This window comes from Thamnophis elegans, chromosome 1, assembly GCF_009769535.1.
Source record: "Thamnophis elegans isolate rThaEle1 chromosome 1, rThaEle1.pri, whole genome shotgun sequence".
In the NCBI taxonomy this organism is placed as follows: domain Eukaryota; kingdom Metazoa; phylum Chordata; class Lepidosauria; order Squamata; family Colubridae; genus Thamnophis; species Thamnophis elegans.
Window position 1 is genome coordinate 172,965,974 of NC_045541.1, and position 14,535 is coordinate 172,980,508.

Here is a 14,535-nt window from a genome sequence, read left to right on the forward strand (position 1 = left end):
AGCTGGCCCACATGCTTGCAGCAGTGCCGAAAACTGGAAGAACTGGTCTTCCGTTTTCTGGCACGAGCATTTGCCCCAGCCAGTAACCGGAAGTCTAGCTGGCCAGCACACATGCCCCCGCCAGAAACTGGAAGTGCATTTTCCGGCACACGCATGCCCCCTGGGCAGCTCCTCTTCCGGGTCGCATCCCAGATGAGCATGCATGTGCGCTCCCTTTTCGGCATCACTGTCCTGGATGATTAAGTTGGATGGGCAGAATCATGTTTGATAAGGTAGCTCCTGACACATCCCCATGTTGCATCAGAGAGGGCTTTATAGATAACGATCAGCACTTTGTCTTCAAAGGAAGCCACACCCTGAGCATGCAGTACTCTACAATAGTAGTGACCAGGATGTCAGTCAACATCGGCAAAGTCACCGGGTCCAGCGTGTGCCCACTTATGTATGTCAGGGCCACCGTACTTCAGACGAGCCTGTGGTGATTCCGTATCCCAGCTGATATTTTTAATTTTATGCACAGGCATCTGCAACAGCCTGCCTCCAGGGCTGCGTTTCCCAGTAACTGCAATGGTTTTGCGTACAGTAATGTCCACCCTTCCTTCCCAAGCTGTATATCACGGCTGCTGCGCTACTGAAACCCAAAAGGATCGATGTCCAACAGGGCTCCCACAGTGCCCAAACTAAATCTCAATAATATGTGCCAGATTTGTGCATTCATCTAACTCCATGTCAAGTCTTATTCCACACAGGCCTGATGATTATTGGCAGCAGCTTGAGACAAGGAACTATTGACTATTCAGCCACCCAGGATTGAAGCAGCTGGCCTAGAAGGACCTGCACTGGTGTGGAGGTTCTCCTTCTTCTGCATTAACTTACTCAGTGCCACTGCTGTACCTTAGGTTCTTAGGTTAGGTTCTTAGGTTCATTTTATTTATATGCTGCCCTATTCCCTGAGGGACTCAGGGCGGCTCACAAACCCAAAGGGAGGGGGAAAGTAAACACAAAGAAACTACAACAGAAAAGGTACAGGGGAATTTAAAAAACAGCCAACAGTCACACGATTCGAGAGGGGAGGGGAACTCATCAACCCCAGGCCTGCCGACACAGCCAGGTTTTAACGGCTTTTCGGAAAGCCTGGAGAGAAGTGAGGGTTCGAATCTCTGTGGGGAGCTCGTTCCAAAGGGCCGGAGCCGCCACAGAGAAGGCCCTCCCCCGGGTAGTAGCCAGATGACATTGGCTGGTAGACGGAACCCGGAGGAGGCCTACTCTGTGTGATCTAATGGGTCTTTGGGAGGTAATTGGCAGCAGGCGGTCTCTCAAGTACCCAGGTCCAATACCATGAAGGGCTTTATAAGTGACGACTAGCACCTTGAAGCGCATCCGGAGACCAATCGGTAACCAGTGCAGCTCGCGGAGGACAGGTGCAACGTGAGTGTACCGAGGTGCACCCACAATCGCTCGCGCGGCTGCATTCTGGACGAGCTGAAGTCTCCGAATGCTCTTCAAGGGCTGCCCCTTCCCCCTTCTCTGCTTCAACCTGATTCCCATTTATTTCACTTCCAGAGAGCAAATATGAACCCATTTTACTACCTATCCTTGCCATATGCACCTCTTGCCAGTGTCCACCCCTATGTATGGGGCATTCCTGCAGGTCTAGCTGGACATCAAACACTCCTGCTGTCCAGTCAATCTCACCTTTGACACATAAATTAGTATATATGAAATCTATTTCCTAATAAGGAAACACTTAAGACCACTCCCACCCACACTGACAGGGCAAGCCACTAGTATGTATCATGGAAGCAAACCCCGCTCGTTTCTATCACTGATGATGTCGCTTAGCTGGGTAATGTAATGTATGTAAGAAAACAAGGAAGCTCGAAGAGCACTGAAGGCCTCCCACTTTCTAAGTATATTCAGGACTCCTATTCTTACCTATCTACCACATCCACCATCTCCCAGAGCCCCCTTCCCAAGCTATCTATGTACTTCTAATGAATGCTAACTGCTGAGGGCTCTCATATATTTCTAACCTTGTGAACAAGATCCATAAATCCTTGGCAATCTGACTCTGATTCTTCCGGACCCTTCAGCTCCACAGTGGCTTCTATCCACCTTGATCTATTCTCCAGAGATTTTGCTTGTGTGCCAGGATGGTTTTTATCATTTTCTCAGTCATTAGCCTGGGCAAGCCACTCCCTCCCTCCCTACTCAGATATCTGGTTCTATTGCCATTTCTCTCACATACCTGGACATAGACCATGAGTTTATAAGCACAGACCTGAACTTTTAATTTATAGATCAGTGATGGCGAATCTTTTCGGCACCGAGTGCCAAAAAGGTTACACAGAAGGGTCGCATGTGCGCTCGTCGGTACTACGCTCCGGAAAAGCCAAACTTCTGGGTTCTAGCACGCATGTGTGCCTGACACCCAGCTGGCCAGCGTGCATGTACAGGCCGGTTTTCGGCAATGTCGTACGGGCAAAGGTATTGCGTTCCGGAAAAGCCGAACTTCCAGGTTTGGGCGCTCATGCACACCCGACAATCAGTTGGCTGACGCGCCTATGCACATCACTTTTCAGCACTGCTGCATGCACGAAGGACAGCTAATTATCATGTGCACATGTGAGCCAGAAACCCGGAAGGCAAACAGGCAAGGCCACGCGTGCCACAGGTTCGCCATCACGGCTATAGCTCGTTGCCTCACTTGCTTCCATGCTTTGGCCATCGTGTTTGTTACCGATCTTTTGCAGCTATCTGCCTAAAAAAACCACCACAAACCAGGATTCCAGCAATTCAGTCTCAGCTCTTTGGCAGATCTCTATCATTGTCTATTGCAGGGTTTCCCAACCTTGGCAATTTTAGGATGCATGTACTTCAACTCCCAGAATTCCCCAGCTAACCATGCCTTGGTCTGTTCCTACTAATCTGAGCCCCCATTTACTTCAACGTCCAGCCCCTACCCCCAGATGTTTTTCCAGCACAAACATCACCACTTAGCACTTTCATCCTTGCAAGTCTTCCCAGTTTTCCCTCTTGCTCTAACAATCCACTAGCCCAAAGCAACGGGACACAATGGCTAAGATGCTGAGCTTGTTGATCAGAAAGGTTGGCAGCTCAGTGGGTCAAATCCCTAGCGCCGCATAACGGAGTGAACTCCCATTACTTGTCCCAACTTCTGCCAACCTAACAGTTCGAAAGCACGTAAAAATGCAAGTAGAAAAATAGGAACCACCTTTGGTGGGAAGGTAACAGCGTTCCGGCCACATGACCACGGAGATGTCTTCGGACAGTGCTTTGGCTTTGGAATGGAGATGAGCACCGCCCCCTAGAGGCGGGAACGACTAGCATATACCATATTTTTCAGAGTATAAGGTGCACCTTTTTCCTTCAAAAAAAGAGGCTGAAAATCTGGGTGCGTCTTATACACTGAATACAGCATTTTTTGCCTCCTGAAACCCCGCCTCTTCACCAAAATGGCCGTGCATAGCTTGTAGGAGGGTTTCAGAGAGCTCCTGGCGGCTGAGGAGGGCAGAAATGAGCAAAAATTGGGGTTTTTTTGCTCAATTTTGCCCCCCCCCCCAGCCCCCGGAGCACTCTATAAGCTTCTCGATGCCCTTTTTGCGACGAAAAATGATCCGGTTTTTTTGCCGCCCGCCCCCCCCCCCCCCCCCCCCCCGAACATTCTACAAGCCTCTTAAGGGCTATTCATGCCCTTTTTTAAAAAAAAATGGGCCCATTTTTGCAAAAGGGCAAAAACCTTTTTTTTTTAAATTTGCCTCTTCAAAACCTTGGTGTGTCTTATACTCCGAAAAATATGATATGTGTAAGAGGAACCTTAACCTTTACCTTACCCTAAAGCAAAATCCTCAGGCACATAACTAAACAACAGTCTTTTTCTTCTTGGATTTTCCCACTTAACAGTGGCCAGGCTAAATTATCTATCCCAGAAACCATTTTCAAGCATTCTGTTATTGAATCATATATATTATATATAGACCCAAGTGCACATCCCTATATGAGCACACATGAGCGTACTTAACTTCGTGAGCGTGTGTTGAGATTAGCAAGTAGCAAGATAGCTTTTTCTGGGTTATTGGTTTCTGCCTCTGAGTCTTTAAAACAAACTGAGAAAACCAAAAGAACACCCTTGACTTGGGAACTATTGAAGGTAGCTCTTTTTTTCTGAGGACCATTTCCCAGAAATCCAAGGTCCTCTCTGTACTCTTGTTCTCTTTGCATTGTCAAATAAATGTTATTTGAATAGGAGATTAGATTATAGGCTTTCTGGTCTATTATAAGAATGTGATTCTTCTTATATCAGCATGAACTCTTGAGTTCCTGGTAATGTACTTGAGCTAACTTAAAGGTTTAGTTCCTTTGGAGATGTGCTTGAGGCGAGGTGGCATTTAGGGTCTCAGTGCTGGCCTTTTTGTGACCATGTATTTTTGTAATTCTCCATGTTCTCTCTCTGAAGCCAATCCAATGTCTTTGGGTTGAATATTATTAGCCCCAGCCAAGTACAGTATCTTCATGGTAAAGGATATCGTATTTAGTAGCTGAAGGACTACAGTTCTTCAACTCTTAAAAGAGAGTCTTTGAAAGTTGTCCAGTCTCCCTTCATAAGGTATCAGATTTCTGCCATCTTTTCCCTTGTCTTTACCTGATGCCAACATGTTCTTGAGTTTTTCTTTAATCTTCCATTACCTTACAAGCATTTTTAATCTGTCTTCCGAATAAATGAGAAAGAAGTATCTGACTCCTTTCTTCCTTCAATTCTTTTGAAAATAGTAATTTAATCCTGAGCCGTGTAGTTTCTGCTCACAACATACAAAGTCTTAATATCAGCCCACAGTAGCTTCCCGTTTTATAGCAAGAATTTGTAACTGAAATATAAATAATTGCCTTATGGCACATTAGAGCATTGGGTCAGCTAACCTAGTTGTTTATTGGAAAGATGAGAGGTCCTGTATCCCTCCCGATGATGATGGACTCTTGATTTCTGTAATTTCTGGTGTAATCTTGGCCTGAATTTAGAACCCAGCGACAACTAGTGATTAAACATCTGTAAATCTTGCTTTTTCCTAATCAGGGCCTTTACAGTTCATTTCTGGAAATGCTAAGGATTGAGATAGGGACTTTCCATACAAAGTAGGTGACCACAAGCTCATCAGAGCATTCATAGATTGCCTCTGCTTTCCACACACAGGTTTGAATTCTTATATTCCAGTTTAAAAAATATCAGAGTGGTTGAAAAGATATCCAAAAAACTGCTGTCAGTCTGTCAGGACATTATTGGGCTGGATGTACAGGTAGTCCTCGATTGAGGTCCACAATTGCTGCTGTTAAGCGAGACATTTGTTAAGTGAATTTTACAACCCTTCTTGCCACATTTACGTGAATCGCTGCAATTGTTAAGTTAGGAACACTGTTGTTAAATGAATCAGCCTTCCTCGCTGACTTTCCTTGTCAGAAGTTTGCAAAAGAGGAATCATGCTGCAACCGTCACAAATATGAGTCAGTTGCCCAGCGTCTGAATGTTGATCACTGTCTTTGGGGGTGCAGTAACAGTCTTAACTGTGAAATACTTGAATGGTCACTAAACGAATTGTTGTAATTTGAGGACTACCTGTAATGGTATGTGGTACTTGAGTAGGTTCAACAGGGCATCCGCAGCTGTACAGTAGAGTAGGGCATCTCCAATCTTAACAACTTTAAGTCTTGTTGACTTCAACTCCCAGAATTCCCCAGCCACCCATACTGCAGTAATCTATTCTGAATGCACAACGTTGCTAGATTTAATTCATCTCCTTCCCTGTTTTCTCATATTCTACAGAAGAGGCAGTGCGTTTTGTCAGAAACTAGTTGTTTACAAACTCTGTCCTTCAGATTACAGTAACCCCAAGATCCCTCAGCACCAAGATCACTGACAAAACTTTCTGAACCATGTCTGACTCTTCCCTACAGTCTTTCTTTTTGTGCTAACAGCGGAAGAGGGTTCAGTGCCTTCTAGAATAATCTCTGTAAAAGAAAGTATTGCTGTTGTATGATATGATGCGATAATTGAGCACTAGACAGAGGAGCTGGGCTGTTTTGTTCCATGGCAAAATTTTCCCATTTATTTGTATTTCCCTTTTGTCTCCTACCTTCGCAATCTTCCAGCACATAAGAGTCAGGAGGAGTAATAGCTGCTGGCTGAACCTTTTCCAATTTACCATTATCCCCAAGGCACAGAACACAATAGCTTTAAGTCTGGATACCTTTGCTTTCATCTGAGCTGCCATTTGATCCCAAGTCTAAGGAGATACTCAGTCATCCCAGGTCACCGTTGTCCCAAAGGTGCTTTTTCAGGAGGCAACTGGACTTTCTTTGTTTTTCTTTGAAGACGTTTCGCTTCTCATCCAAGAAGCTTCTTAAGCTCTGACTGGATGGTGGGGAACGGAAGGATTTGGAAGGAGAAAATGGAAGGAGGGATTCGTTAGAATGGAAGAAGCTTCTTGAATGAAACGCGAAACATCTTCAAAGAAAAACCCAAAAGCCCAGCTGCCTCTTGAAAAAAGCACCTTTGGGACATTTGATCCCACAACGCATTAATTACCACCACCCAAATATTGGCAAACTTTTTATTAATCTCGATATTGTAAGTTAGAGCAGAGATCCTCAGCCACTAGTTAAATGACGTCAGTTTTCATGTTCTTCGTCATTGGGGGGGGTCTAGGAAAAAATGGACAGCATTGCAGCTGTGGTCTCAGGATGGCACAAGGAATCAACTGCACGTTTTTTGTTCCTTAGGATGCTGACCTACTTCAGTGCATCTTTTTCGAGCAGCTTTGCTCAACATGGTTTGGAAGTATTCCAGATCTTCCTATGCTGCTCTGGCTTTTTTTTTTCCCATTCAAAGCAGATCGAGCCATTTCTTATTCTCGCGCTCTCTTTATCGGTGGTTATGAATTTGGCCCTAATCAATCAGGGGCTTCCAAGTGTTCATTTCCCATCTCCTTGGACTGAATCAAGGATGGAGATAGAGCTGAGTGGAAGAACAGTCTATAGGCAGCAGACCTTCTATCTCACCAGAAGGCTCATAATGATAAGAATTAGTTCATCTGAAATCTCTCTTTGTGTTCTGATCCACCCTTAGCAGAACCAAAAAACCCTTCTTTATTTAGCTACTGTGAATTCATGGCATTCACACACAGAAAAGTCCAGGCAATAATCCTTCCAAGGGTTAATTGCAGTAGCAGACCTTATCGGTTCCTTGGATAATTGCCACGCTGAGAACTTCCAGTCTCAAAGCTGTACATTAATTCCTGGCAAGCCGTCTCTGAGGCAGGAACCACGATAACAAATCTTCCGAATTGTTGTCTCCTGCAATCACGACTTCCTTTTTGCTTCTATTTATTCCCCAGCCAGGGAGGGACCATTCAGTGTCCACGTGTGCCTTTCATCCCCAGTCAGCCCCTGTTCCTCAGTTGTTCTCCTCTCCTGACAGCTCTGCGTATACGTGCATCTGTAATAGGCCCCAGCTGTTGGATGGCCCTGGCTCTATCTCTGCTTCCCACGCAGAGCATCCATCCGAGCCTTCCACAGACTCCAGGACTGGCCCACATTCCTCCCCAACCTCCACATCGCCCGAGTCCGCTGCCAGCTCGATGGCGGCCACAACACTTTGATTTGTGCAGTGCTTACCTCTTCCCATATGAAATTTGACACAGTTGTTTCTCAAAAAGTGGGCTATGATTGTTCCATCGTTCTGAAGGGCAGATCATGTGCCTGAGCTTTTCTATTTCGTCGTCCTACTCTGCGAGTCCCTTAAATATCAAGGCAGCTTCCATGTGAACTGATCCTTTATACAACCGCCAACCATGCGTAAGACACAGGTCAGAATCCCAGAGCTTTATAGCACTCACCACATTTGTTAAGTGAATCACTGCAGTTCTTAAATTAGTAGCACGGTGGTGAAGTGAATCTGGCTTCCCCATTGACTCCGCTTGTCAGAAGGTCACAAAAGGGGATCACATGGCTCCAGGACACACAACCGTCGTAAATGTGAAGCAATTGTCAAATATCTGAATGTAAATCACAGGACCTTGGGGATGCTGCAGTGGTCCTAAGTGTGAAAAAGGGTCATAAGTCACTTTTTTCAGTGCAGTCGTAACTTCGAACAGTCACTAAATGAACTGTTGTAAGTCGAGGAATACCTATATTTATCATATTTTGGAACAGAGGGAACTGGGCAGTGTATAATTAAACAATATCTCTGGATTGCTAAAGTCTCTACATTTGGTGCAGAAGATGCCACTGGGAATTCTTAATGAAAATACAACGCCTACATCTTTCTGCCCACTTCCTGTCAATTATAATAGGCTCCCCCTGTTGGAAGGTGCCTTATTAGATACATGGTTGATTTATATTTGATGACAGAGCCAAATGATTTTTCCATATCAGGATAATTGATATAAAACACTCGAATCTTTTACAAGTTCACTGTTTCTTTCACCATGAACTACACATTTGGAAATATTGTTCTAAGAAAAAAGTTAATCTCAAGGATATTCAGGAAACCCTTTTATATAACATTTATATCTCAACCAATTTTACTTTGGTCTTCTCTTCTCCTTCTTTATAGTTTATACAGGGCAGGTTTTTTTTAAAAGGCATCACTCTCTGCTTCTATTCCAAATTGATTTTACTCATTTGTTAGTTGCGAAGTTGTGTTCAACCCATCATGACCTCAGGGATAACATTTCTCCAGGCCTTCCTGTCCTCCATCATCCTTTGGAGTCCATTTAAGCTCATGCCGACTGCTTCGGTCACTCCATCCAGCTACCTCATTCTCTGTCGTCCCTTTCTTCTTTTGCCCTCAATCTTTCCCAGCATCAAGCTCTTATCCAGTGAATCCTTCCTTCTCATTAGGGGCCAAAGTATTTGAGTTTCCTCTTCAGGATCTGGCCTTCTAAAGAGCAGGCAGGGTTGATCTCCTCTAGGACTGACCAGTTTGATCCCCTTGCAGTCCTAGGGATTTGCAGGAGTCTTCTCCAGCACCATAGTTCAAAGGCCTCCATTCTTTGGCACTCAGCCTTTCTTATGGTCCAACCTTCACAGCCATACATTGCAACTGGGAAAATCATAGCCTTGACTATACGCACTTTTGTTGGCAGGGTTTTTAGTATGCTGTCTAGATTTGTTATAGCTTTCCTCCCCAGGAGCAAGCATCTTCTAATTTCTTGGCTGCAGTCCTCATCTGCGGTGATCTTGGAGCCCAGGAAAATAAAATCTATCACTACCCCCATTTCTTCCCCAACTATTTGCCAGAAATTGAGAGAGCTGGATGCTACGATCTTAGTTTTCTTTATGTTGAGTTTCAAGCCAACTTTTGCACTCTCGTCCTTCACCCGCATCAAGAAGCTCTTTAGTTCCTCTTCACTTTCTGTCATGAGAGTGGTATCATCTGCATATCTGAGGCTGTGGATATTTCTGAGGTTCATACTGCTTCATAAAAACAGGCATTCAGCAAATCACTTTGCACCAGAGAAATAACAGAGCATTTGCTGCTCTTTTTGGAGAAGCCGGAAGAATAAAAGGCAAATGAAGAGAGCATACTGCTAATCATTGTTAGAGATGACTACATCTTTTGAGTTATTTTATTTTCAATGGTAGAAGACCTTTGATTCCACTGAGTGACACCCATAGAAACAAGCTGGGAAAGCCATTACTTTTCCCGGCTTTCGTGGCATCTCCTCCTATTTTTGTAAGAACGGATCTCTTCTGTTTGCTTGGTAGCAGATACGCGGTTGGTTTAGACCTCAGGAAGAGCTTCTAATCCCTGTTTGATCATGAAGTTTACTGGAGGATTCTCTAGCTTCTTTTTGCTAAACCTTCCTTAAGAATCTTAATTCACGTCACTCCGCTCCTTGGGTGAAAGAGCAGGACAGGAGATTATTTTTCTGAGAACCAAAGTATTCCACATTAGCAATCTGGGATACTGCTTAACTAGTGAAAGTTCATGCCCCCCCAACAGGTCTTCTGAATAACCATAGCAAGTTTAGTTCCTTTGGGAAGGCGATCAGGTACTTTTTGCAAGCCTCTGAAATTTACACCGCAGCTGATTTAAGGCACCCAATAACTCACAGATCAACGTCGTCAAATTTGATTATCTTTTTAGTTTAGTTTAGTTTAGTTTAGTTTATTTATTTGTATGCCGCCCTTTTCCCTGGGGGGACTCAGGGCGGCTCACAATCAAAAGGAAGGGGGGGGGGACAGACTTTTACATATAAGACAGTACATGATTAAAACGCAACATTCATACCATTCAGGCGGGTTACAATCTTTAGCCCCAGGCCTGACGGGATAGCCAGATTCTAAGGGCTGTGCGGAAGGTCTGGAGGGTGGTGAGGGTACGAAGCTCCACGGGGAGATCGTTCCATTGGGTCGGGGCTACCACCGAGAAGGCTCTCCTCCGCGTGGTGGCCAGTCGGCATTGGCCAGCAGATGGAACTCGGAGGAGGCCTAAACGATGAGATCTAATGGGTCGTATGGAGGTGATCGGCAGTAGGCGGTCTCTCAAGCTTTTTGAAAGCTTTGCAACTAAATTCCTTCCCCCCCCCCTCCCCACCTCCAGTTCATCCTGCACATTGTCATTGGAGCTGACAGTAAGAAATGGAGATATCTCCATATTTACTTTAATTTTTTTTTTTTTTCCTCCTATAGGGGCTCTACCTCGGCAGGGGAGGGCTTGGGTGTTGCAGGGAAGAACAAAGAGGATACCTTTGCTACGTTCCGTCAGAGAATGATCCAGATGTACTATATGAAAAGAGCCAATAAATAGGTAGGTGTGCAAAATGGAGCCAGTCGTTTTCATTTTAAATTGTTGCAAGAGTAAAAAGAAAAAAAAAAAAGAATCTACAGAGATTCTCTATTGTTCACATTGTTGGTTCTTTATTGAAAATCCAGAGTGGCATTACTGATATTATATTCTGATAGCTAGGATGCCTTTATTGCTGTTCGGTCTTGCCAGAAATTGATTTCAATTTTGGATCTTTCCCGGTTCCCTCCCAGCATGCAAAAAAGCTGTCAAATTAAACATCTCCAGTATCCTAAGAGGGGCGCGGTGGCTCAGTGGCTAAGATGCTGAGCTTGTCGATCAGAAAGTTCGGCGGTTCGAATCCCTAGTGCCGTGTAATGGAGTGAGATCCCGTTACTTGCCCCAGCTTCTGCCAACCTAGTAGTTCGAAAGCATGTAAAAATGCAAATAGGAACCACCTTTGGTGGGAAGGTAACAGCATTCCATGGGAAGGTAACAGCATTCCGTGCGCCTTCGGTGTTTAGTCATGTCGGTCACATGACCACGGAGACATCTTTCGACAGTGCTGGCTCTTCAGCTTTGAAACAGAGATGAGCAGCGCCCCCTAGAGTCGGGAACAACAAGCACATATGTGCGAGAGGAACCTGTATCTTCACCTTTAGTATCCTAAGAGAAGATACCTGGTCTTCAGAAACAGGAGCAGTCCTCCTTTTAATCAAAAGTCATCTATGCCTTAGCAGCCATTTATAACAATCTCCACAGTCAAATCCCCTTCCAATGTTTGAAGCTGTAATTCCTAGCAACCTCAATCAACCTAGCTAATGTCCATGTGGGGTAAGTTATGGTCAGGAGTTTTGGCCAATACTTCTTGTTGGGACCTACCATATTTTTCGGAGTATAAGATGCACCTTTTTCCCTCAAAAAAGAGGGTGAAAATCTGGGGGTGTCTTATATACTGAATACCCCATCTTTGGTCTCCCAAAACCCCGCCCCCTTTGCAAAAATGGCTGGGCATAGCCTTTAGGAGGCTTCCAGAGTGCTCCTGGGGACTGGGGAAGGCAAAAATGAGCGAAAAATGGGCCATTTTTTTGCTCATGTTTGCCCTCCCCCCCCCTCCAGTCCCCAGCAGCACTCTACAAGCTGCCTAAAGGCTATGCATGCCCTTTTTTGACAAAAAAGGCCTGTTTTTGCAAAAAATGGGCTGTTTTGGGGAGGTCTGCAGAGTGCAAAAACCTTTGCAAAAAATAGCCTCTTCAAAATCTTGGTGCATCTTATACTCCGAAAAATACGGTAATAGGAGAAGCCCACAATATGTATTTTGAACAAGGTAGACTGGATTAAACCTGGTCTGAATAGGTGAAATTCCTCAATTTTTTTTCTTTAAGATCAGCATGACAATTTTACCATTTTTAATATGAACTCCTGGCATGCATCGCCTCTGGGAGTATATATTACATTTGGCAAATTCTGCCTATTTTCATCAATTCTGGGGTCCGGGAAGTTGCTAATGAAAAATTCTGCAGCAGACCAAACCATTTATCTTAGCATAAATTTCGTGAACTTGTTTTGGGAACTTTTACCAACAATGTCTCTCAGGCCTCCTCCCCAAATATGTGCAGTATTTAAGCCAGCCTGAATGTCTTTTGTTCACATGCTTAGATTGTCTTTTTTTAATTTCCATGATGGTGCCTGGATATTCTCAGGAAGCTTTCTTTGTAGGAGATAAAGCTGTTTGGAATTTGCATGCCTATTTTATATCCTGTTAAATAAATATGATTACAGTTTGTTGAAGGTGCAATTGTACCTCCTCAAGATAACATCTCTTTTTTCCTTAAGTCTACCAAAGCAGCCATAAATATGACAAAGACTTACGTTAATCAAATAACATCTTGTACCGTAAAGACTCTTTATGTGTAAAATCCAACTTAAAAACTGATTATCCACAGCATCCTTATTTGAATTTAGAATTCTTGCAGATTAATCATACCTCTTAATTCATATTATCTGAAGTTCCAGGTAGCATGTTTGCCATCAAATTTGTCCAGTCTTTCAGTTTTTCTATGATTGTCTCCAGAAGATGTCTTCATCTTGTTGGTATTACCTTTTTTTTCCCTCGTATTTCAATTCTCACAGCCATGGAGTTTCTTTTCCCACCACATTCCATTTTGGGGTGGGGTTTGAAATATGCATGATTCCCCACACTTGTTTTCATTAAAAAAAAAAAAAACTTGTGATAGCATATATTGCAGCACCTTGTTTGGTATTCTCCTAGCTGTTTCTTGAGACAAACTTTAGAGCTCCAGGAAATGCCAAATAAAATCATGGCGCAGAATAAAAGCTTTGAAGATCATGCTAGCCAGCAACTAATGACCTGTTCCATCACTTTCTAAGATGTTCAGAAGCCATTGATACAAACCAGATGCTTCATTGCTTGAATCAAAAGATTTGCAAGTACATTTGAATTCTTGAAGAATTCTAAGTAATTCCCATCCTTCAGGCATTTGGGATCCAATCCTAGCAAATGGACACTGCCTTGAAGCCTAGACACCATCCTGATATCTTTTTTCTGTTCTAGCTCTTTATTTTTAGGGCTGTTGGTTTTTCTTCCCTGTACCTAGCAGATCATTGCCTATGTTTGCCTGCTATCAAAACAACCAGTTTGATCTGGAAGCTTGAAATACTCTATAGATGTGCAACTTCTATTGGGTTAAACCATCAATGTTTTGTTTAATGGTCAACTTTCCTATTCTTCCAAGTTGCTTAGAAGCATTTTCTCTCTCAACTTCAGAATTTGACACCATTGAGATGAATTTACACTCGGGGGGGAGGGCACTTTCTCAATCCAGTTTTTCTGTGCCCTTTGTGGGCCAAAACTGAGCTGTCATTTCTTGGGGGGTGGGGGGGTGGAGGCATCAACTGAAGGCTTTATAAATCTCCAGACAGAGGAAGTGATGGTTTCTTTGAACTCAGTTTTGATGGAGGTTGACCCTGCTGATTTCAGCTCGCTTCAGAGCTGCCTGAGTATATAATGAACGCTTGAACATCTTAAAATATGAACTCTCTTACTTGGGGTGACAACAAGGAGGATAGCATTTACCTCCAACCCTCCCAGATTATTGCACTTCTAATCAGTCTTCCTTGGTATGAAGATTTGATATGGGACCAAAATGATGCAACAGCAACACTGGTGCTTTTAAAGTGTTGCTTTTCAATCGATCCTATGTTGGATATTTGGGTTTCTTGCAAAGCTTCGTGGTTGTTGTTTTTTTGTTTGTTTGTTTTGTTTTCAAACCTGCTTTTTAGCAGGCAACATCCGCCAGCAAAACACTTGAATGCATTTGCAAAAAATAAAAACGGTTTAAAAAAAAAATCCAGTTTCGATCTGTGTCAGTTCACTACCTTTTCTATTATTCTAGTTTTCCAGGCTCTCTGATACGAAGATCAGAAGCATCCAAGAACCTTTTTCACTCCCGTCACTAGGGTGTATCTCTCTTCTGTGTCAATTTTGGTTTGGAATGTTGCGTTTTTGAAGTCCTCAGTCAGATATTTTTTTTTCCCTTTCTTCTTGTGAAACTTATCAGTATTGACCAGTAATGAATAGCAAATTGTTAGCCAACGATTGATCTTAACATTTCTTTTCAAACTATCTTAATGGCATGTAATCTTTTTATCAAGGTCTACAATAAAAAATAAATACAGTAGAAAAAACCAGCTTGATTGCCTCTTGATTTATT

The 14,535-nt window shown here is 43.5% G+C and overlaps 1 protein-coding gene across 4 annotated transcripts in view; it reads left to right on the forward strand.

Annotated features, from left to right (window-relative positions):
* Positions 1 to 14,243, forward strand: part of SUGP2 (SURP and G-patch domain containing 2) — a 47,600-nt gene extending 33,357 nt beyond the window's left edge. For all 4 annotated transcript variants that reach the window (XM_032216327.1, XM_032216239.1, XM_032216479.1 and 1 more), the window contains exons 10-11: positions 10,708 to 10,825; positions 14,218 to 14,243. In XM_032216327.1, coding sequence (XP_032072218.1) covers positions 10,708 to 10,825 — 118 coding nt within the window. In that variant the 3' untranslated portion in view covers positions 14,218 to 14,243. The remainder of the gene's footprint in view (positions 1 to 10,707; positions 10,826 to 14,217) is intronic.
* Positions 14,244 to 14,535: the final 292 nt, after the last annotated feature.